Source organism: Bos mutus, chromosome 19 (genome assembly GCF_027580195.1).
Source record: "Bos mutus isolate GX-2022 chromosome 19, NWIPB_WYAK_1.1, whole genome shotgun sequence".
NCBI classification, from domain to species: Eukaryota; Metazoa; Chordata; class Mammalia; order Artiodactyla; family Bovidae; genus Bos; species Bos mutus.
The window spans coordinates 21,203,139-21,226,604 of record NC_091635.1 but is presented as its reverse complement, the minus strand read 5'-3'; the positions used below and the strand labels follow the sequence as shown (position 1 = coordinate 21,226,604).

Below are 23,466 nucleotides of genomic sequence, written 5' to 3'. Positions count from 1 at the left end.
GAGCCCCCGAAAATAAAGTCTGTCACTGTTTCCATTGTTTCCTCATCTGTTTGCCATGAAGTAATGGGACTGGATACCAAGATCTTAGTTTTCTGAATGTTGAGTTTAAGCCAACTTTTTCATTCTCCTCTTTCACTTTTATCAAGAGGCTCTTTAGTTCTTCACTTTCTGCCATAAGGTTGGTGTCATCTGCGTATCTGATGTTATTGATATTTCACCTGGCAATCTTGATTCCAGCTTGTGCTTCATCCAGCCTGGCATTTCACATGATGTACTCTGCATATAAGTTAAATAAGCAGAGTGACAGTATACAGACTTGACCTACTCCCTTCCCAATTTGGAACCAGTCTATTTTTCCATGTCTGGTTCTAACTGTTGCTTCTTGACCTGCATACAGATTTCTCATGGGGGAAGGTGGTCTGGTATTCCCATCTCTTGAAGAATTTTCCAGTTTGTTGTGATCCACACAGTCAGAGTCTTTGGGGTAGTCAATAAAGCAGAAGTAGATGTTTTTCTGGAACTCTCTTGCTTTTTCGATGATCCAACAGATGTTGGCAATTTGATCTCTGGTTCCTCTGCCTTTTCTAAATCCAGCTTGAACGTCTGGAAGTTCTCTGTTCAAGTACTGTTGAAGCGTAGCTTGGAGACTTTTGACATTACTTTGCTAGCGTGTGAGATGAGTGTTTCCCCATCTATTGGCCATGAAGTGATGGGACTGATGCCATGATCTTAGTTTTCTGAATGTTGAGTTTTAAGCTAGCTTTTTTACTCTCCTCTTTCACTTTCATCAAGACACTCTTTGGTTCTTCTTTGCTTTCTGCCATAACGGTGGTGTCATCTGCATATCTGAGGTTATTGATATTTCTCTTGGCAATCTTAATTCCAGCTTGTGCTTCATCCAGCCCAGCATTTTGCATGGTGTACTCTGCACGTAAGTTAAATAAACAGGGTGACAATATACAGCCTTGACATACTCCTTTCCCAATGTGGAACCAGTTCATTGTTCCATGTCCAGTTCTAACTGTTGCTTCTTGACCTACATATAGATTTTTCAGGAGGCAGGTAAGGTGTTCTGGTATTGCCATCTCTTCAAGAATTTTCTACAGTTTGTTGTGATCCACACAGTCAAAGGTTTTAGCGTAGTCAATGAAGCAAATATTTTTCTGGAGTTCTCTGTATTCTTTTCTGGAATACAGTTGTTGAGTGACTGGAAGATGAGCCTGAGGGAGGCGGCAGGAGTTGGAAGCCCAGTTATGCTCCTGAACACAGCTGTCAGCAAAGATATCCATCCTTACCTCTCCCTGCAGGCCCCTATCTCCCAACCTAGGAGGGCCACAAAAGACTTGAGAGTGGTAGAGAGAGAGGGATGTCCCACATGTCAGTGGCCGAGGAGGCAGAAGTCTGGGAAAAGGTTTCCCAGAGAATGGGATGTTGGGGTTGGGTTTTGAAGGATAAATAGGAGTCTGCTAGGAATAGATGGAGGAGAGGAAAATGAACATTCTAAACAGAGTAAACAGTGTTTATTCCTTACTGTATCCTTCAAAGCCTAAGACAATGCCTAACACAGAGTAGGTGCTTACAAAACATTTGTCACGTGAATGAAAGAGTAACTGAATGAATGTTGATGGAGAGTGCTAGTGCTTTGAGGAACTTGTTGGGGAGTGGAGCACTAGGCTTGGGAGAGGAAGACTGGAGGGGTGTGTGGGGTCATAATCAGCTGGCGCCATAGTGTCAGAGGAAGGATTTATTTATTCATTCAGTACCTATTAAGCACCCACTGCATACCAGGCAAATGCCAGGCACTGGGAGTTGCTCACAGTCACTCATAGTTAGTGGCTCTGCCCAGGTGAGAGGCCTCTTGGGATGTGAGTGAGGCCCCAGCTGAAGTGCATGGGACAGGGAGGAGCCTCCGGGCCCAACCCTGGGCACACTGCAGATTTATGTGGTAGGTGGTGACAGGTCTGAGTTTTGAAAGGTTTGTCGCACAGAATCAGATAACCAGAACACCAGAACTTTGGAATTTCAGGATCTGGGTCTTAAGGGTGAGGCTCCTGTTTTTACAGCTCTTCTGGTGCTTCTGTGGCGGCAGCAGCAGGTCGACTCTTCGTCAGAGCTAACGACCCCAAGAGGTAGAGTGGAAAAACTCAGGGGTGGCAGGAGAGTCAGATCACTCTGTATCCCCCAGTCCCAGGAAGACAGGAATTCCAGGTGGTCGTGGGGAGAGCAAGAACCGAAGAAACCCAGCCCCTGGTGCCCGGCCTGGTGTGGGGTGAGAACAGGAGACATGTCTGGGAGGTGTGGAAGCCTGACACACTCTCATCCTGTCTTCCTGGGGTAACTGAGACCCCAGAGGTGAAAGGGGCCACTAATTGGCCTGGCCTAGAGGCAAACACAGGCAGTCTTGTTCCAGAGTTTCTCCCTTTCCACTGAGGCTTAGATGGGAGAGAGAAGGGCCCTGACTGCAGAGCATGGGAAAGCCACCCAGAGGGGGTGTCTGGGAGCCCTGAAAGAGGAGGTGACTCCCACATTTGTCCAGTGAGTGAAGCACTGGGGGGCTCTGGCAGGACTTTCTGACGACTGAGGTAGTGAACTCCCTGCCACCAGGTGTGTGAGCAGAGTCCAATGCCCCCTCTTGGAGGGTGGTTGAGAGGTGGGTGCTGGGCTTCTGAAGGGCCTGAGCCCTTGCAGCCACACTGCCAGTATGTAGGTAAAGGGGCCCTACCCAAGCCTTCACCTAGAATGGCCCAGACACGACTAGAACCCGAGCCTAGCTCCCTGGCTCTGGCCTTGCCCACTGGCCACCTTCTCACCACGTGCATCTGCCTTCCTGCCACTACTACAAGTGATGCCCACCAGCTTGAGTCAGAAAAGGCCAGGAGCCATTCTCTACAGGCTCGGTGCCTGTCCCGTCTCCCTTACACCTGCTGCTGCTCTCAAGGGGGTTAGGGCCAGAGTCCCAGGTGTCCAGGCCTTCCCATCCCACTGGCCCTGCTGGCCTGGCCTTGCCAAGTTACCCCACGACAGGCCCCACTTCACAGCAGAGACCGTTAGGCCCTCAGTTTAGGACGTGGAAACAGGCCCCCAATGGAGGCCAGTGGTCCTCTCTGCTTAATGGACAGGATATGGGACTGCATCTCAGCCGCGCACCCACCGCACGTGTGGGCACTGATGTCATTCCCGCCTCCAGAGCTTGTCGGGGTCCTAAGCCGGAGGTAAAGGTCCAAAAACACGCCTGCCGGGTCGCAGGGTCCGGAGCTCAGGCCCTGACCAGAGGGGACGGTGGGTGGAGAGGGCGCAGGGACAATGGGGCGGGCGCACAACGGTCGGAAAGGAGAGACTACAAAAAAAAAAGAAAGAAAGAAAGAGACTACGAAACCCAAGATGCATTTCATTCCAGAGAAAATCTGGGGATGCTGCTAGAGGAGTGAACCAAGCCTCCAAAAACTACAATGAAGGCGCGGGTGGGAGGGACTGGGCCCAGGAGCGTGACCACGCGAGTAGGCCTGCGGGTCTGGCGGGGCCTGGAGGGTCTGAACAAAGGGCTAGGCGCCCGGTAGAGCCCCGACTCCCGGGTCCGAGGTCCGTGCTCCAGTCCCGTCTCCCCGCCATCCCTGGGGCACCCTGCCCAGGAGGGCCGCGCACGCGCCGCCGCCTGGACGTGACTCGGGCAACGTCCAGGCGGAGAGGCGGCGGGGGTGGGGGTGGCATCTGCGGCGGCGGCCGTCGGACAAGGGCACTCGGCCGGAGCTCTTGACCCAGCAATCCGAGTGTTCCCTTGCGCGCAAAGGGCTTCACTTCGGTCGCGTCTCCACTCAGGCACTCTTTTAGCCACCCGGTCATCCTTCAGGGGTCCTTGCATCCCGCTCGCGGCTAATTAGGGGGATGGACGCAGTAGCCAAGGCGACCGTCGGATGGACAGGCACGCGCGCCAACCGACTTCCGGAAGCTGCCGTCTGGTCCCGCCCGGCCCGTGGCGGGTGGCCCAATGACAGAATCAGAAGCGCCAAAGGGGCGGTGCCCGGGCAGCCTTGCTTGTGGCGGTTCCCCGGTGATTGCGCGCTGGGGTTTGAGGCGTTTTTGGTCGTTCGGACGATGCCGTGACGCAGCGTGGCGACAGCGTTGGTGGCGTGAGCGCATTCCTGTGGAGGGAGCCCTTCGGCCGCGTGGGTGGCGCGGCGAGGAGGCAGGCTGCTGTTTGGGGCGTTCGCGGACCCCTTCAGTGGGTGGGGGAGGGGCCGCGGACGGCAAGCGGCTTTCGTCTGCGCGTGCGCCTACCTCTCCGCTGACCCGGCCGCACGCACGCGCATGCTCTGTGCGCGCGGAGCCGCGGTGGCCGGCTGTACTGCGCGTGCGCTCGGGGCAGTCCGCTGAGGAGCGGCGCTGGCGGACGTCGGGCGGGCGGCCGTGACGTCGTGAGGAGCGCTTTAAAGTGCGGGCCGGGCTGGGCGTCTGAGGGTCCGGCCGGGAGTCGGGCCGAGCCTCCGCGGCCGCCCTGCGCGGCATGAGGCCCTGCCGGCGCTCCTGCCCCCCCAGACGCGGAGGAGGAGGGAGTCCCGTCGCCCCCGCCGCCGCATGACCCGCAGCCCCTGAGGCCGACCCTCGACGCCCCAGCCGGGCCGCGCGGCCTCGCTCGCGGGCTTGGCGCTGAGGGCCCCTGCGGCCAGGGGCCCGGGCGCGTCCCCCAGAGCCATGCCCGGCCGCCCCGCCCGCAGCGGAGGGCCCTAGAGCAGCGGCGCGGGCCATGGCGGCCGCCAGCGGCTACACGGACCTGCGGGAGAAGCTCAAGTCCATGACGTCCCGGGACAACTACAAGGCGGGCAGTCGGGAGGCCGCGGCCGCCGCCGCCGCCGCCGTGGCTGCTGCCGCCGCCGCCGCCGCCGCGGCCGAGCCCTACGCGGCGCCCGGAGCCAAGCGCAAGTACCCGGAGGACTCGGACCCCGAGCGCAGCGACTTCGAGGAGCAGCAGCTGCAGAAGGAGGAGGAGGCACGCAAGGTGAAGAGCGGCATCCGTCAGATGCGCCTGTTCAGCCAGGACGAGTGCGCCAAGATCGAGGCCCGCATCGATGAGGTGGTGTCCCGCGCCGAAAAGGGCCTGTACAACGAGCACACGGTGGACCGGGCCCCGCTGCGCAACAAGTACTTCTTCGGCGAGGGCTACACGTACGGCGCGCAGCTGCAGAAGCGCGGGCCCGGCCAGGAGCGCCTCTACCCCCCCGGCGACGTGGACGAGATCCCCGAGTGGGTGCACCAGCTGGTCATCCAGAAGCTGGTGGAGCACCGCGTCATCCCCGAGGGCTTCGTCAACAGCGCCGTCATCAACGACTACCAGCCTGGCGGCTGCATCGTGTCCCACGTGGACCCCATCCACATCTTCGAGCGCCCCATCGTGTCCGTGTCCTTCTTCAGCGACTCCGCGCTCTGCTTCGGCTGCAAGTTCCAGTTCAAGCCTATCCGGGTGTCGGAGCCCGTGCTTTCCCTGCCGGTGCGCAGGGGGAGCGTGACTGTGCTCAGGTAACCGCCTGGGAGGAGGGGGCTGCCACGGGAGCCTCCGCTTTCCACCTCTGACCCGGGCTTTTGTGTGCGGGGCGGGGGTGGGGGTGGGGAAATGGGGTCTGCGTATAAAACGCGGGCGGCAAGAGCCGCGGAGCTAGAAAACTATCCCCAGGGCACCTTTGTTGAGATCGAGGACTTGACCCGAGAACTAGTCTAAAGGCATTTTTCCAGAAGGCTAATTTTAAGAGTCTCTTAACGTTCCTCATTTGAACAAGTCACTTTTCCATTTGGGGTCTCCAGCTCCAAGTGTGTGTGTTTTTAAGAAAATTTGTTGGAATTACTGCCTAACAGTCAGCCCAAGTCTGCCGTTTCTGGTCTGTCAGAGAACGTGTTCGTGGATTCCTTAACAGAGGAGAGCCTCACAGAGGAAGGCCCCAGGAGGATTTAACTGATGGTGCTCTCCATTCCCAGGAGGGGGAGTGGCTGCCCTGGAGCTGAACACATCAGTGGTTGGGCCAGGAGAACAGACTTAAAACGCAGCCCCCCTTGGCTGCAGAAGAGCCCACTGCTGCTTTGTAAGATGTGCCTGTAATCAGGACCAGATGAAACACAGTAAAGCTTGTCTTTTTGCGTGGTGTTCGGCTGTGTAGTTGTGTCAGCACAACTTGGGCTCTCGGCCTGTTTTCATTCCGGGATCCTGCTGAGAATTACCTCCGTTCCCTGGTCCCCGGGAGGAGATTGCCTGCTGGAACACCTTTGCTGTTTCTATGAAGCAGAAAATGTATTTGAAAGCTGCCTCTTTCCGGTACTGAAACAAGCACATCTAGCGATGTACATAAGTAATCCCCAAAACCTCTTAGGAGATCTAGATTGCGGCTATTCAGAGCGGCTTGGTTGACCACCAGATTCTAGTACAGGATCAGGACACACTGTGGTTTTGTTGTGAGCCGTTTTACCTCTGAAGTTCAGTCAGTGCCATAAGCCACTGTTATGGGTAGAAACAGGGTCATTGGAGTTCTCTTAACATCATGAGGCAAGTCTTCTGTGTTCATTGAGGGGAGCAGCAGAGCCGAGTGATACCAAGGTCTCCCCAAGGGAAAGTTGGGAAAGTTAGCAGCAGAAGCAGTGCTTTGGCTTCATTGTGCATCAAAAAATAGAGGGCCACTTACCTCTCAGGTGCCCACTTGTCACCTGGACCCTGAGCTTCTTAGATCTGTGTGGTGCTTCCAGATTGAAGTCTTAGTGGAGCCCTGTAGGATGGGATTTCCAGGGCAGACTCTCCCAGGTGGCCTGCTGTGTGAGGCAGTTTGGTGCCTGACTTCACTGAAGGGCTCTCTGTCCTAAAAGGGTTTCACTCAAGGGCCATTTGGTCTCTTCATGGGATACTGGTGTCTCACATAATCACAGAATCTATGGGTTGTCAGCTCAAGGTCTCATAGTGGTCTGATGTGTAAAGGGTAGGGGCACAAGAGGCAGTTTGTGACTTTGAGAGTCCCTTTTCCTCCCACACACACACTCCCTGTATTGAAGAGAAGTTTCAAGTTCTTAAAGTGCAGGTCTGTTAGTGATCAGCAGCAGGATTGCATCACCAGGAAAATTTTCTTCATCTTTTCCTTAGAAGAGTATACAGTCTTGAGGCTTTCCCAGTCCCTTCCTCCTGGGTTCTGACTTGGCTGAGGAGTCAGCGTGGGAGGCTCAGCCCTGTCCTGAAAAGTGCTGCCCCAGGGCTTTGAACCCAGCTGCCCTCTCATTTACTTTGGCATCTTGTGGGCGTTCTCCAAGCCGGCTTTTACGCCTGTGAGTGGGGTTGATGTCAACTTCCAAGGCCTGTTAGAACTAAATCTGGTGATTTAGTGTCTCCTAGAGGGCCCAGCACTGGGTGGGCCCTTACCTGGGTCCTTTCATACACAGGATGACAAGTGTTCCCCTGCTTCTTGTGGGAGAGCCTTTAACAGGGTTCTTCCCCTCATGGAGCTCTTGGCCCGGGGGAGGCCACAGACGGTTAGTGACCGCCCAGGAAAGTAACTGCAGGAATCTACTCTGGAGGGTGAAAGCTTTCAGGAGGAAGTAAGCGGCAGCTTGAAGAGTGACTTGGAGGTGACTGGGAGTAAGCCAAGCAGAGAAGATTTGGGTGGAGTGAGCGGTTGGGAAGTAGCTGTAGGTGAGGAGCTATGGCTCGAGGCTGACTAGGGGCAGATGGCCCTCCTTATAGTTCTCAGAGCCAACCTGGACCTGAGGGCAGGGGCTTTGGTGCGGCTGCCTCGATGAAGCTCTTAAGTCCAAGCTTCTCGGCAGCACTGCTGTTGGCATCTGGGCCGGTTCGTTACTTGTTGCTGGGGGCTGTCCTTTGTGGTGTAGAATGTTTAGCAGGATCCCCGCCTTCTGTCCACTGGGGCTGGAAGCACCTTCTGTGACAGCGAAGAACATCTCTAGATGTTGCCCTATGTCTCCTGCAGGTAAAATGTTCCCCAGTGGAAAGCCACTACTCTTGGGCTCTGGACACCCCCACTAATTTAAGCCCTCCAGGCCCTGCTCGCTTAGCTTTCTCAGCTTGCTTGCTGTGCAGGTGGGTGAACACCTGCCTGTTGGTGGTGCCTCTTCAAGTCCTGCTTGGGCTCTCCCCCAGGTTGGTGGGAGAGGAGCTTGCATTCACTTCCCAGTGTATCCCAGCCCAGAGCTGTGAGCTGCCCATAGGAAGGGACTGGTGAAGACAGTGGTTCTGTACAGATGGGGAGGGTTCTAGTCACTCTCATCTGACTCAGACTTGTGTTGTTCATGGCAGTGGGGGGTGTACCCGTCCAAGGCAACGTGGCAGGAGTACAGTTTTGTATTTAACAGTTGTTGGCATGGATTTCAGTGTGTGGCAAACATTGATTCAGCAATGTCCAAATGTGGGTATTTAGAGCAACGCCTCACAGACCCTTCTGGAAGTGCTTTTCTAACCTTTCCATGTTGGGCCTCAATAGGTCCTCTCTTAAAGTGGTTTTCTAGGGAAATAAGTATCTTTTATATTTTCTTTTTATATATCAGTTCATCCCATATTCCTTCTCCTGTTCTCTGTATAGTAAATGGCAGATTAAAACAGATTTCAGTTGGATTAACTGGAATAATTACAAGGCTAATTGCTTACTTGCGCTATTTTTAATCACTGCTTCTTGGGTTGTGGTTGTGGTGGCCACGTGCCCAAAGACCCAGGCCTGTCTGAGGTGGCAGGGTCGCCCGGCCACAAGACATGCTGTGGTGAGCACAGCCTGTGACCTCTAGATAACAGTTGATGTTGGGTGGAGTGGGCACCCTGTCAGTTCTGGGCAGAGGACTGATTTTGTTAAGCTGGTTGAAAGCAAAATTTAGCTTTCTGGCTTAAAATAGTCAGGAATGTAGGGCAGATAGGTCTGGGCCACATCTCTTGTGTGGAGTCTTCTGATTCCATGAGAGGGGGAGGGACCTCAGGGGGAAGTCAGGGCTGTTTATTCTCAGGAGGAGTTCTGGGCCAGGTGTGTTGGCTGGCCTTGGTTCTCCCAGGCCTGACTAGAAGGCAGAGGGCAGCAAAGGGAAGGAAGCAGGTGGGCTGGTGACAGTCTCAGTCATGAAGCTCAGCGGAAGCTCTAGAGAGCCATTTTCAGCTGGGCAGTTGGTGTGTGGCTGATGCTAGCTACTCAGAGGCAGGGGTTCATCTTTGTGCACTTCTTCTCTGGGAGTGGTGGGAACACCTGTATCCTTTGCCGAGGTCGGTGAGGCCCACTCAGACAGACTGGACCTTGTCCCTGGGAAACACAGATGGGCTTTTCTTCCTCTCCCTCCTCACCGCGTTCCCACCCAAAAAGCAAAAACCGGCATAGTGGTGACACTGAAACCAAGAGTTTGATATGAGTTCCAGTGCCACCACTTTAGCTGTTGGCCTTTGGGCAGGTTACTTAATCTCTCTGGCCCTTAGTTTGCCTCCGCATTGTAGGGCTATTGACATCCTAGATCTGTTATGGAAGATTGACTCTCTTTCACACTACTGAAGCTTGAGGTTTTGGTAGAGAGTCTGGAGATGAGCTGCTTCTGTGCTCAGCTGTGTTCTATTTATACCTTGATGTGTACAGAATTGGGACTTGGAGCGGGTTGACTGCCTTCATTCTGGGTTCAGAAAGCCCCAGGACTGCTTCATCGTAGTGGCTATGTGTCTTCTAGGGGTTCAGGTGTGGTTATAACTTGAGCCTGAGTTCACAGTTCTGCTTCTGTGCCCAGGAGGCTAGCCTGCTGCCCCTCCCCTCCCCCCTCCCTAAGCTTCAGGGAGGTCTTGTAGGCCTCTCACAGGTGAGGCAGGTTCATGAGGGCTGCCAAAGCAGCTAGCCCCCATTGGAGGGAGGCTGTCATCAGGCAGTCCCTCCATCTCTGGTTCTGTCTGCCCTGAGCAAAACCGTAGTAGATGGGCAATGGCAGCCACCTTGGAACTGTGCCTTAATAAATCTGTGTGCAAGGCTGTCCCCTTGAGGAGAGGCGTGCAGTCCTGCACAGTCCCTTATAAAGAGTCTTCCAGACTCCTCTGACCTGCACCTAATCCTCTGAGGAAGGACTAACTTAGTGCAGTCTCTGAGTCTTCAAGGCAGCAGAAACATCGAGCTCAACACAGATGTCATTTACCATCTGCTGCAGGCAGAGATGTGGAAGGCCTTTGCAGATCTTGTAGGGAAGACAATTGCCACAAGCCCAAACCGTAGTAATTAAGAGACTTGGGTGAGCGGTTTGGGGAAACCCAGCCTAGAGGGTTGAGCAGAGCTTCCCAAGGGAGGAGAGACTCTTGAAGAATCACTCTAAGGTGCAGCGTGGTGGGTGGCAGCCAGGCTCTGGCTCTGTGTGCTGGTGATGCACTGGTCACTGCTGCGTAGAGAGGGCTGTGAAGGGCCCTGTCCAGGGGCATACCATCCCGAGGTGCTTCCTCCTCTCTCCCTGTGAAAACAAAAGGGTGGGAGGCGCCAGCACTTTTCTTCATGCCAAGGGTAGGACTGGACCCAGGGCATATTAAATTTCAAGTTGGTGGAATAGGACTTTCAAACAGTTTCTCTTGTAGCCAGTAGGTTCCTTGGCAGTAAATAATTTCCTTTGGTCTCTGCTGAACCATTTCTGCTGAAATTCAGACCGAAGAGCTTCCATTGATCAGGACTTTGAGCCTCCTACTTCCAGTGGAGCCTGATACTGAGGAGGGGTCAGTAGGTTGTGTCAGAAGTTCAGGAAAACCAGTGCTAGTGAGCTGTTGAGGTGGAGTCTGTGCAGTACCGCCTCTGTCCTAGTTCTGAGGTTGGGCTGGGTGGCAGGAACCTGGCCTGGCTTGCAGAAAGAATTTCTGCAGCCTTTGGGAGGTGGGGACAGGTAAAATTTGATCAGCATCTGGATTTGCAGCTTCTGTGTTATGGGATGCAATTCCTTGTTGAAGATGGGAAGTCAGGGCCCTTGGCAGCTCCTGTAGCCAAGTCAGACAGGTTAGTACCACTAACCTGTTAGCACAAGTTAGGTCCTTCCTGTTAGCACAAGGAAGGTTGCCTGCAGCCAGTACTACAGATGTTGGCCATAGAGATGTGCCTTGGATTGCTTTTTGGAAAGTCCTGGATTTACATGGGACTGTCTCACAGCCCATACCTGTGCTTCCCCAAAGTGAAGTGACAAGAGAGCACAGGACAAGGTCTAGAGCTCCCAGCTCTGGGAGGGGCCCAGGAGGCCTCTGCTGCAGGCAGAGCCTGGATCTAGGTGGTCCAGGGCCCCTGGCTGGTGTCAGCTGCTTGGTAAATGTGGGGTGCCAGGCACCCCACATTGTCTAACTGAATTCTCACAGTCGTCCTGCAGGTGGACCTCCCACTACTCCTCTCCAGGGTGCCAACCAGGAAGACCTAGGACGTAATTCTCCTGGACGAGAGGAGGCACTGACCTCTTTTTAAAATCTTAGCATGAGTCACCACTAAGGAGTCATAAGTCATAGAACACAACCACACCAGCACCTGAGAACCTGCTGCTGTCCCTGCACATGGAGGCACTGAGGGTTCAACCCAGCATGCAGCTCAGCTGAGGTGACAGAGCTCAGGTTCTTCCCAGGTCCCTTCAGCTACGGCATCCTGTATGGCATTTCTCTCTGGGCCTCCAGATATTAATAGGTGTTATTTGAGAGAACGTTCTTTGGTCAGTGCTCAGTTAAATGAAGTCAGCAGATTCTTTTGCGGTAGTAATTCTCAGATCCTTTAACGTACCAATGCTTTTTTAAACTCATTAGTGTTTTCAGATTGATTTGACTGTGGATATTTGTCTGTAGTTTCTCCTGGGACTGTTATTTACAGAGAAAATGGAAAAACTGGCTGAGGAGCAGCTCAGAGGGGAAAATTCCTAACATAAGGGTCCTTTCCTCCCACCTTCAGCATGGCTTCAAATCAGATCTTCGTATCAGGCGTGGTTCTTTCTTGGACTTCATTTGCTCTTGCATCCAGTTCTTGCCCAAGTTGGGGGAGCCTGGCCATTTTGAGAAGTCCTTCAGAGACCTGCTGTGTTTCTGACAGCTGAGAAGGAGCTGACTGACTGCTGAACACAGGATTGGTGGGGGGGCAGGCCAGGGGACCCTGAACAGGAGGAGGAGGCCTGTGGCTGAGTGTCTTTTTGGCTGTGGCACTCCTTGTGCTCAGTTGGGTAACTTGGGGTTGGGGGTGCCTTTTGGCTGCCGGGTCCCCAGTGAGGGCATGTGCTCAGGGAGCCGAGTTTGCTTCCAAAGTTCCAAGTTGGAGAGACATTAGCTGTGAAGAGGACAGCCATCTACCCACACTCACTGGTCTGAGCAGTTTTAAAAATCATGTAGCTTGATGAAAATAAATAGATACTTGAGTGTGATGGGAATTCTTAAAACATTCCAAATACAGCTGTCATCAGGATTTTGGATCCCCTAAAAAAAAGGCTGTGGAAAGCTTTTTTTTTCTAAGTAGACAAATTCTCTTTTTGCCGTAGTTCTCTCTGGTGACTCAGTGCTATCAGTGTCTGCTTTGGTCTCCTCTGCCAGCCCAGGGGTGGGGTGGGGGGAGGGGATGCGGTTCTTCTCCCCGTGGTCTGGCCTGAGTCATTCTGCCTGCCTCCAAAGCCACTCAAGGTGTGCCCTCTCGGGGGCCCTTTGAAAGGGCTTCTTGCTTGTGCAAGGAGATTTCCTTCTGGGCTTCTGCTTCAAGACCCACCTTTACCTCATCCCAGGTTTTCCCTTAATGATTTCTGGGCAGAAATATCATGAATCTTAACACATTATTTCCTTCTGTGTAGATCCTTGAACCTCTTAAGTAAGGGGGCAGAGGGTGGCCATAAGACCAGGACCCTATTTCTGCCCCCCCACCCGTGGGATCTTTGGTTCTCCATCCATGCTCACATGCTATTTCTTTTCAGTGGATACGCTGCTGATGAAATCACCCACTGCATCCGGCCTCAGGACATCAAGGAGCGCAGAGCGGTCATCATCCTCAGGAAGTGAGTGCCCTGGTGTCTGGCTCCCTCTGTCAGTAGCCCTCAGTGTGAGGGCTGAGCAAAAGCACACACTCCCAGGGTTTGTGACCTGGGTCTTGAGACAGGGTTTGGGGAGTATTCCTCCCGACCCTGCCTCTCCCACCTCTTCCTTTCCCTTCCTCCTTGGTTCCGATCTGTTGCGTGTGCGTTTCACTGAATATTTTTAGGTGTGCCTCAGCAGCTTGCTGTAAAGTTGCCTGAGTTTTCACTTCTGTGAGGAGAAGGGAGTGAGGAGAGGGGACGAAGGTAAGTGGCTGGCTGTGTGTTCAGCAGGTGCGTGCCTTGTGGCTGTCCCTACTCTTTGGCCGGGGGTCAGGGAAGCAATGATCAACATGGCCAATCCTGGCATCTCCAGCACTTTCGTGTGTGTGTTCACAAGCGGTGCTTGGACTGAGCTGTGCAGACACTGGGTCAAGACAGTCCTCCCTGGATGGAGGCTGGCATCTTGAGAGGCTGGCTGATTGCTCAGGTTGTGTGGAAATCAATGAGCAGGGCGGGGCCACTGCCTAGACCCAGGCTGGAACAGAATGTCCTATAACTTGTCTTATTTTTTTAAAATTAACCTTATTTTTTAGAACATATTTAGATTTATAGAGGCATGCAGACAGCAGAGTGCACTCTGTCCCCTCCTGGTAACGTCTCATGTCAGTGTGGCACTTTCATCACAGTCGGGAAACCAGTAATGACCTGGACGATTAACTCAAGTCCATCCTTTATTCACACGTCCCGGTTCCTCCTCACGTCCTCTTCTGTCCCAGAAGGACATTTGGTGGTCATGTCACTTCTGTGTCACACCTGCTGTGATACCTTTTCAGACTTGCCTAACTCGTAATAACACTGACCTTATTCGTGGTAACAATGACCGGCCAGGTATATGGCAGAAGGCCCTCAGCGGGGGAGTATGCAGTGTTGCCTCATGCACACTGGTTGTGGGTTTGGCAAGGAGGCCGCAGAGGGGCAGTGCCCTTCTTGTCACATCACTACCCGGGCACAGGGCCTTCCATTGTCCACACTGACCTCAAGCGCCTGGCTAGGGTGATGATGTTGGGTTTCTACCTCTACAGTCACTGCTGCCCCCCTGTCCACGCTGTCCTCTCAGCAAGGACGTCGCTATAGGTGGCCCACACGTGAGGAGTGGGGGCTGAGTGCCACCTCCTTGAAGGCCACTCGGGATCTTCTGCAGGAGATTGTTCTGTCCCCCTTGTTTACTTCGTTCTCTCATTTCCTGATGGCAGCATGGACTCATGGTATCTATTCTGTGCTCAACTTGTTTCCCCTTTGGCCACTGTGCATCCTCACTTCCTGGCCTACCATCTTTCTCTCTAACTTGAGTTTGTGACTTCACCATCTTGGCCCTTTGGGTCCAGACTCCAGAGTATTGTGATGGTGACGTCTTCAGCGTGGCTCTGCCACTTTGCCAGATCAGAACATTGAGTCTGTCATCTGTAGAATGGAGCTGTGGACGGTCCTGCGGTGCAGGTACAGCCCTGGGCGCCAAGGGGAGCACCAGACAGCGGTCAGCCTGGCAGCCTCTGTCCTCTGGCCTAAGGATATTCCCAGAATCCATCGGAAGAAGGTTTTTCATCTGTCTTTATGCTTGCATTTCCTGTGGTTCCCAGTGTATTCCAGAATCCATGACCTGAAAATGAGGCAGCTGAGTGTCGCTCCTCTCTGGCCTCCCTCCCCAGTGATTTCTTGTCAGATGTGCCTGGGACCTCCAAGAACAGCCGGAGATAGGTTTTGTTTGGGAACCGGGGGTGGGGGGGAGTGGAACCAACACGATGCCTCCCATTGTCCCTCCCAGCCCATCATGATAGCCTGTACAGGGAGCTCTTCACTGGAGGTGCGGGTGAAAGTGGCCAGAGTCCGAGTCATCCTTCCTTGGGTGGTGGCTCCCGTACCTGGCTGCCCGAGCTGTGTGCTCGGGCTCAGTGGGCTAGGAGTCTGCACTCTGGCCAACTGAGCCCTTGCCAGTGTTCTGACCTTGGAGAATGGCTGCTGTGGGTAACTGGGGCTCTTTGACCTTCTGACCTGAGTGGGCCCAGGAGCCAGCCAGGGACTGGGCTGGAGGACAGAAGCACAGACCTTGGAAAAGGGGCAGAAAGGGATGGGTGGATGTGCAGGGCTACTGAGGTATGCAGTGGCCAACTGTAAGCAGCTAACCTGGGGAGCAGAGAAGAGGAGGCCCGCGCTGTCACCTGCTGAGTGAGAGTCAGGTCCTCTCAGTGTCTGGGCTGTTGACTGCTCCTCGCTGCCATTAAAGGACCCGCAGCTCCAAGGATGGCCTGTGAGCTGATGTCCCAGGCTCTTGAAGCAGCGGCCTCTGTTGGGATTACTTTCCCTTCGAACACGGTCACCTTCTGATCCACAGCCACCCCACTCCCCACGCAAATGACCCACATCTACACACTGAAAGTTGGTTAATCTAGCTGTCCTTCAAGACTCAAAGCTCAGCCATTTTGACACTCGGAAAGCAAAGGAGGCTGGGAGAGCCGTGTTCATCTGGGCCCTGGCACTGAGGTAGTCCAGAGGACAGCTCTTGGCAGTGAGGAGCAGCACCAAGTGGAAAAGGACAAGGTGGCAACTTGATGGAGAGGGGAGCATCCTGGCTTAGGCGCTGCCAGGGGTCACAGATGTGGCCTTGTTGGGTGTCCTTGAGTAAGGTCCCCTTGGGTGGGCTCTGGGCACTGAGCCCCGCCCTGTTCCCTGTAGGTAGGTGGGGGAGCCAGCACTGCCTTCTCCTGGGTTTGGATAAAGATCACACAGGCTGCTGAGAGTGGGCCTGGGGGCTCTGTCACCACTTCAGGCTGGTCAGCACTGGGGTAGTCTTTCTAAAGCCCTCATGGGGGAGATGGGCAGATGGTGGCCAGGTGCTTTCTGATTCAGCAAAACACGGCTCCTTTGCAGGTGGGTAATGCTGAGTCTTCACTCAGGACGTGGTGTCGTAGTTTCTTGCCTGGAGGCTGGGAGTGACCTTAGGAGAGCCTCCCTGAGTGCATTCCTCAGGCTGCAGCTCAGTGTGATAATGTGTTGGGGTCACAACAAGTAAATGGCTGAGTGCGGCTTTGGACCCTGGTTTCCTGGTGCTGGCTCTTGTGGCCGGCGGTGGTTTGCATAGTGGAGCACCCTGAGCCCCACCCTGGGGTGGGTGCTGTGAGTTGAGAGAGTCTGGAGCCTCATACAGAAGGGCTTTCTTGCCTCTGCTGTACTAGTAGAGAACGGGGGGCTGAGGGTATTTTAAGTGGCAAGGGGGCTATCCTCCAGGATGTGGGGTAAGGTCACAGCTGCAGGTCAGTCAGCCCCTCAGTGCCCCCAGGCTCCTGGCATGTTGCTGTTTCCTAGCCCGCCCAGTGCAGGTTTCCCAGCTGATGGGTTGGGGTCATGGCAAGGATGTTGTGCTCAAGTCAGGTGCAGCGGGAGGAGGGAGAGCCCAGGCGCAGGGAGGCCTGTGTCTTTAGGAAGGGGGCAGGAAGCCCTTACCAGGGCTTCAACTAGGGGATCACTGCACGCCTGTCATCTGGGCCCTGTGGCATGGCTGGGCTCTGTGGAGCCCTGCCTCCTGGGGCTCTGGCTTAAGCTCGTGTGGTGTGGTGTGGTGTGGTGGTTGCTAGGCTGCATGACTGGAGGAAGCTGCCCTCAGGGCCTGGATGTTCTATAGGCCTGGGTCCAGGGGCCAGTCTGCTGGAAGCCCAGGACCGTGTATGTGCTTGGGCTGCTTCTCTCTTTGGGGAACTGCTCAGGTATCCTTCTGGCCCCCTGACCACAGCAGGCTGCTGCAGCACCTGTCTGAGGACTGCTGGTGGTCCTGCTGGGGGAGGGACAGGGCATGGGCTAAGTCTGATGCTTAGAGCGGCCAGGGCACTCGAAGATGAGGAATACTCAAGACGTACCTGCCTTGGTACCCCAGTCTCCTTGCCCCCTTGGAAAGGCCAGGCTTTGTGGCACAGGTCACATTGGGGCCAGAAGTCACAGGTGGTTGGCAGCGGGGCCTGAAGAGCAGACTGTTTCCCCATCTCTGAGAAGCCGTGGTCCACCTCCAGGGACTGCTCTCAGCTCTACCGCAGTGAGGAGGCCCACCTGGGCCTCAGGGGAACCCGGGATAGCAGCTGTGGACTGAGTCCACTGACTGGGTCTCTGATTTTGCGTTCTTCCCCAATCTGAGGGCAGTGCCTGGGACAATCAGCCCTTTCCTTTCCTCTCAGGTCATGTGTTAACGTGTTCCATTAATGTTTGGCCATGCTCCGTTGGTTCTGGCTTCCCCTGTACCTACAACCAATCTATGCTTTGTCTTGGGAACTCTCCTGACACACCTGGGGTGCCTTGCTGTGACCCCTGGACGTTGACTCAGATCTATAAGGAAGATCTTTGTTTCTTCTACCACTGGAGGAGGCCCAGACCTCATAGCTAGAACTGGGCTTTCTGCCTCCAAGCTTGTGGCTCTGTCCACTGAATCCTGGCCTGTGCCCTGGCCTTGGCTGCCCTTTAAGAGGGGTGGGCTCTGAAGGTGGGCTCTGGGCTGGAGGTCTGGCTCTAGCCTGGCTTCCTGCAGCTTGGTGGCTGTTGGAAGTAGAGCTCCTCCATCGGTTGTGAGATGTACTTGTCATAGCCTCTAGGGAGTGTCAGGAGCCCTTCAGGGCCCCAAGCTCGTAGATCCCCAGAGTGGCTGGGGAGACTGGCTCCTGGTAGAGCCACCTCTGATCACTCCCTCCCTGTGGGCTGATGTGACAGTGCAGGTGTGGGAAGTTGCCCTTTCCTGTTCTTCTCTCAGGCAGCTAGAGAGAGAGCTGGCCCGTGGGCCCACAGTGAGGGCCCCCCACTGTTCAGGCCGGCCGCCGTAGTCCCAGCAGCTCAGGAAGGTAGTGCCCACAGGCTCAGTGACTGCCAGCCCTGCCTGCGTGGCAGGGTGTGCCTTCTAGCCCCAGAGGTATGGGCCAGACTCTCCTCTGGCCGTCTGCACTCACCTGACGAAACTACCCAGTGGTTCTGGGCCCTCAATCCTGCCCACACAGGCTTTCCTGCCCGGGGGTGTGCTCCCAGCTCCACTTCTTCCCAGTGCCCCTGGCCCTGAAGGAGGCAGCTTGTCTTGGGTCTCTGGACCCTGAGAACTGAGAGAAGCCTTTGCTCAGAAGGGGAGGGATGTGACTAGCTTGACTCTGAGGGCAGCTTCAGGGTGCATCTTCCTCTTGCTACCAGGTCCTGTCGCCTGGGGTCCCCAGAGGGGAGGCTGAGACTGGTGGGCCAGTGTAGCCACGCTCCTCTGGCTTCTCCATCTAAGAGGCCAAAGCAAAGGGACAGGGACACTGGCCCTGCCTTCCTGTCCACCAGTTTGAGTCTGATGACATCAGAATACTGGTTCCCTGATGCAAAGGCGTCCCCTGCTGACCTCCAGAGAGTTACCCCAGCCCAGGTTTGGAGCCCTGTGGCTCCTACTTGCCAGGCCTGGAGTCACACCTAGACTAGCGCTCTCTCAGGACTTCCAGGACACATGACCTCCCTCCTCACCCAGTTTTCCTGTCTATTGTGAGGACTGGATGCAGTTGTTCCCAAGAACCCAAGGCAGCTCTCACGTTCCCTTCTGCTCTCTTCCCCCAGTGTTCTCGGGGAGGCTGTCCTTTGAGTCCTGCCTGGCCACAGCACCTTCTTCAGGACCCAGTTGCCTTTTGTGCCCAGCAGCCCATGGCAAAGGTGCCTTCAGGGCCTCCTGCCAGCTGCACCCCCGGCTTCTCTTGCCACCTGACTTGCTGGCTGTCTCTGATCACACAAAAGACCTCAGGCTTCTCAGAGGCTTCCCATACCAGCTTCCCCCTGGCCTGACATCATAAAGGACTCGATCGCTGCCTTGGGCTGCCCCCCACCCACCTTCTCCATCCTTTCTTCCTGCGTCTTTGACTAGGCAGTGTGTTCCAGTGCTTGGTGGGGGCTTTGCCTTCAGAATCCCTCTGACCTTGGCTTGGTCAGTGTTCAAGAACCAGCAAAGGCTACCAGGTGGCTGTGGTGGGACCAGAGCTATGAGTGAATGTGGAGCTGGGCCTAGGCCTCTTTGGGCTCTGCCTCTGTTCGCTTCCAGCCCTTCCACACGCTGGACCTGGGGACCTTCCTGTCGGGTCTCCAGGCAGGGGTAGGCATGTCTGGGAGTGTGGGATCCCCAGTCCTCTGGCAGGTGCAGCACACATCCCCAGAGGGTCTCTAGGCCTGAGAGGGGTGAGGTGGGGCCACCCTGTCCGGCTGAGAGAGCCTTGGGGTCCTTTCCCTGGGGCAGCAGAGTCTTTGCAAGTCAGCCAGACCAGTCCCTAGTTGACCCACGAGGAGACCAGAGCACAAAACAGAGAGTGTTGGCCTCACTTAGCCTGGCCAGAGTTGGTCTGATGGGGCCATGTCCTCCCCAGAGGCCCACGGGTGACCCCACGTGCGTTTCCTTTGCAGGACGAGATTAGATGCACCCCGATTGGAAACCAAGTCCCTGAGCAGCTCCGTGCTGCCACCCAGCTATGCCTCAGATCGTCTGTCGGGAAACAACAGGGACCCCGCTCTGAAACCCAAGCGGTCTCACCGCAAGGCAGACCCCGATGCTGCCCACAGGTACTCAGCTGTGGTCCCTCAGTGCAGGCCAGCAGAGTGGTGCCACCGCCTGACTGCAGAGTGAGATGGGTGGGTGGTCTGGGGTAGGTGGTTCGGAGCCTGCCATCGCCCATTTTTTCAGAGCCTTCTGTCCACTTTGCTGCAGTTGGTGGTGTTCCCAGCTAAGCCCTGACTACCTTCCTGTGGGGATGCTGCAGGCCTCCCCTTGCTCAGGACACGCTAAGGTGCTCCTGTGGGTTCTGTGGGAGTTCGAGGGGAAGTGAGGGACTTGGAAGTTTGCGGAGCAGGGTTTCCTCCCAGTAGGGTTCTGAGGAAGCTGTTTACACTGAGACTGGAGGATGGGATGGTATGTAGGAAGGGCAGTACGGTCAGAAGGTGTCATGTAGGCTGAAACCACAAGACAGGAAGAGCTTGGTAGTTCCTCGGGGAGTGGGGCTGGTGAGCAGAGAGGGAGAGTGGGCGTTGAGGAGGACTGAGAAGCCAGGGAGGCAGCAGGACCAGGCAGGGTCTCAAGGCTGCGATAGGAAGGCCACCTTGTGTCCGGCAACCTTCTCAGTGTCCTGGGGTACAGACTCAGAGCCCAGCAGACCCACAGGGTGATTGGGGAATGTCTTAGAAACCGGGTTTGGGGGCACTGGCACCTCGTGGGGCCAGGGCACGGGGCAGTGCTTCTGCCAGTACTGCCCCCACAGAGAACTGGCCAGCTGGGGTGACTGGGTAACGCATCCCCAACATTTCCCCACAGGCCTCGGATTCTGGAGATGGACAAGGAGGAGAACCGGCGGTCTGTGCTGTTGCCCGCACACCGGCGGGCAGGCCGCTTCAGCTCCGAGAACTACCGGCGCAAGTCCTACGAGCCCGGGGAGGACTGCTCGGAGGCGGCGGGCAGCCCCGCCCGCAAGGTGAAGATGCGGCGGCACTAAGGCCAGCGCCTCCGGACTCGCGTGATCCTCACTAGCTGCCCCTCCTTTTGTTCTGTTTTGAGGGTTCCCCCCACTTTTTTTATTATTCTATTTTTTTCCCCTTGGTTTGTTGCCTGTTAAGGCTGAAGAACGGGATTGGCCAGGACCTGGTTCTCTTGTTCTGGGTTTCCTCCTGGATGGAAAAGCTGTTGGCATCTGTAGGCACAAAAGCGCACACTGGAGGGGCCAGTAGAGGCATGGAGAGCTATGTCAGGCTGGGTTATTTAAAAACAGCGAAATGTTTTGGTTAAGAAAATTCTTGTTGCTTTAAATGTAAATCTTCTCAGTGTTGTAAATGAAGTTCTGTCTCCCTCTTCTCCCACCTATGTCTGCACTGGGGTGAGGTCCTGCTGGCTCTGCAGGGGGCCTGCTGCCCTCCCACAGCTCACCTGCTCTCCAGGCCCAGCAGCTCACGTGGATACCCCTCCTGCCGCTGTTGGGGGGATGACGCGCAGAAGCCTGGATGGTGTCAGCCCCTGCTGCCCTAGAGCTGTTACTGGCTGAGACCTCGGGCTTCCTGCACGCCCTCTGGCCTGCTCTGCCCCCGGGTCCCCGGCTGCCAAGGAACCGGCTGCAGTGGTCCTGACCTCTTGCTGGGAGCCCGCCTCTTTGCTGGTCGCTCCTTTGAAGCATATGCGTGCGATTGTACGGAATAGTTATAGACCTGCCATGTTGGGCAGTTTTAGGAGTTGTTTCTAGCTGGAGGGACTGGTGTCCTTCCAGGCCTAGTGTTTGGGGTATGGAAAGTTGTTGTGGTGTGTGGTAGGGTTTTGTTTTCTTTTGTTGTGAGTTTTCATTTTTTTTCCTTTGGCCTCCTGGCTTTTTCCTTTCCTTTTCTTTTCTCGTCCATCGACCAGCGTGGGCCTTCTCCCTATGTCATCCCCCTAGGAAGGGCCCTCCTGCAGCATGCATCCAGGGCCAGAGGTTGGGCCTACAGATGGGGTGGGAGCCTCCTCCACCTCAGGCATCAGACCTGGGGAAGGGGCTTTTAAAAAATAGTAACAAAAGGGGAAAAAAGTAAAGTTTTTGGCAGTTTTCCACCCACTCATCGTTTAGGGCTGCAAGGTTTTGCTGATCGCGGTTCCTTAGGAATGTCTCTTTGCCAGCAGGCCTAAGACCCAGGCTCACTGAGAGCGGAGCCCCTCCCAGTCCCTAGGCTGCCCCATGCAGGGGCTGGTCCAAGAGGAGGCTGCAGAGAGCTGGGCAGCCACCATCAAGAAGCCCCTTTTGGGGCCAGAACTCCTTTGCCAGCGTGGATTCCTCAAGTTGGGACTTCGTAACTAAAGCAGTTGCAGTTGTATTTTTTTTACAGCTTTTTTCCCAAAAATGATTTGTAGTTGTGTGTGCAGCACTTTGCCCTGATATGTGTGCTCTACAATAAAAACCAAATCTAATATATTTTGAAACAGTTGTCTGATGCTGTTGTAAGAGAGGATTTGCCTTTCTTCCTTAATCCCTTTGTTTTGCCCTGAAACCCTGAAGGGGGTGGGAGGGCAGAGTCCATTGCCCACCAGGACTCCAGAGGAGGTGAGCAGTTGCTGACCCAGGGCTGAGGACCGGCTCGCCCACTGTCTTTCTCGAACTGCTGTGAGGATGGACTTTGTAACCCATGTGTCTGGATGCTCGTTGTGGGCACCATGGACCAACAGGAGCCGGGATCCTGCTCTGCTGAGTTGCAGATGCCTGTCTTTTGGAGTGATCAGAGAGGCTGCAGGCCAGTGGAGGAGGAATAGCATGAGCAAAGGCAGGGAGAGCCTGGCCTTTGTAGCAAATGCACTAGTAGTTTCATTCAAAACTGTCAAGTTCCTGCATGTGCTGGCCAAGCCCTCACTGTGGCCCCGTGGCCCACAGCCCTTTGAGCCCCTGCTTTCAGGGTGAGAGTGTAGAGCTGAGGGTGCAGATGCCGGGGCCCAGGAGCTTCTAGTCCCTTCAGATCCTGGACCTGGTTTCCAGGTTCTGGTCAGGGCTTTGGTCTAGTCTCCCTCATTCACTCCCAGTGCCCAGAGTCACTCTGCTTGGCCGAATTCTTGCTGTGAATACCTGGCAAGCCACGTAGTTCCTCATTTAACAGGGAGAGGAGAGTCTATAGGGAGCAAGTGAGTGGCCAGGGCTCAGGCCTGCAGATTGGTGACAGGATGTGAAATGAAGATGGGGTGAGCAGAGCTTCCCTGTGGTCTGTGGCCAGTTGAGCCTGCAGGGGTAGCTACTGGGCTGGGCAGATGGGCCCTGGCCGAGCTGTGGAGCTGAGAGGAAGGTCATCCAGAGCACATGGAAGGGGCAGCTCCCTGACTCTGCCTGGGCTTGACTCGGGTCACAGGATGGGCGCTTGTGTGGAGGACTGCGAGAGACTCCCCACTGCCACTGCGACAAAGCCAGACCTGGGTCCTTCCCAGTCCCTGAGTAGTGAGGCCCTTTGCCTTGCAGGACTGAGGGATGAGGCTGGAGGATGGAGGGTTCAGCCCTCGGAGGTCCTGCTATGTCTCTGGCTCTGGTTTCTGTCCCTGTACAGTGGTTCTGTGGCATGCCATCTCTGAGACTGTACCCAGGCAGGTGGGGGGCCTAAATCCGATTCCCTGAATCAGACTGTCCCCAGACCTCTGCTGGGGCACCAGTGTCTGGGCCATGTGCCGAGTCCCATCTCTGCCCCTGCCCAACCCTGTGTACAGTAGGTGCTCTAACAACATCTGACTCCAGCCTCTCCCATCTGGGCAGCCCATCCCATTTCCACAATCCTGTTGTGTGGTGAGGGAAACTGAGGCCTGAAGTCACATCCATTCATTCAGAAAACATCTGCGTGTCTGACTGCTGAGGGTATGAGACCATCTGGTGTGTGTCACATACACGCGAGGTTTCTGTAGGTCGTGCCGATAGGTGTGTAGCACCTACATTACCAATAATAGAGCACACAGCACTTGTAAGCTCTGTT

At 55.3% G+C, this 23,466-nt stretch overlaps 1 protein-coding gene across 1 annotated transcript; it reads left to right on the top strand.

The window, feature by feature from the left end:
• The first annotated feature begins 4,013 nt into the window (after positions 1 to 4,013).
• On the top strand, positions 4,014 to 21,946 carry ALKBH5 (alkB homolog 5, RNA demethylase). The gene is made up of 4 exons (XM_005893494.3): positions 4,014 to 5,511; positions 12,883 to 12,963; positions 19,423 to 19,578; positions 20,324 to 21,946. The coding sequence occupies exons 1-4, from the start codon at positions 4,742 to 4,744 to the stop codon at positions 20,499 to 20,501; spliced, it is 1,185 nt and encodes a 394-aa protein (XP_005893556.2). The 5' UTR covers positions 4,014 to 4,741; the 3' UTR covers positions 20,502 to 21,946.
• Positions 21,947 to 23,466: the final 1,520 nt, after the last annotated feature.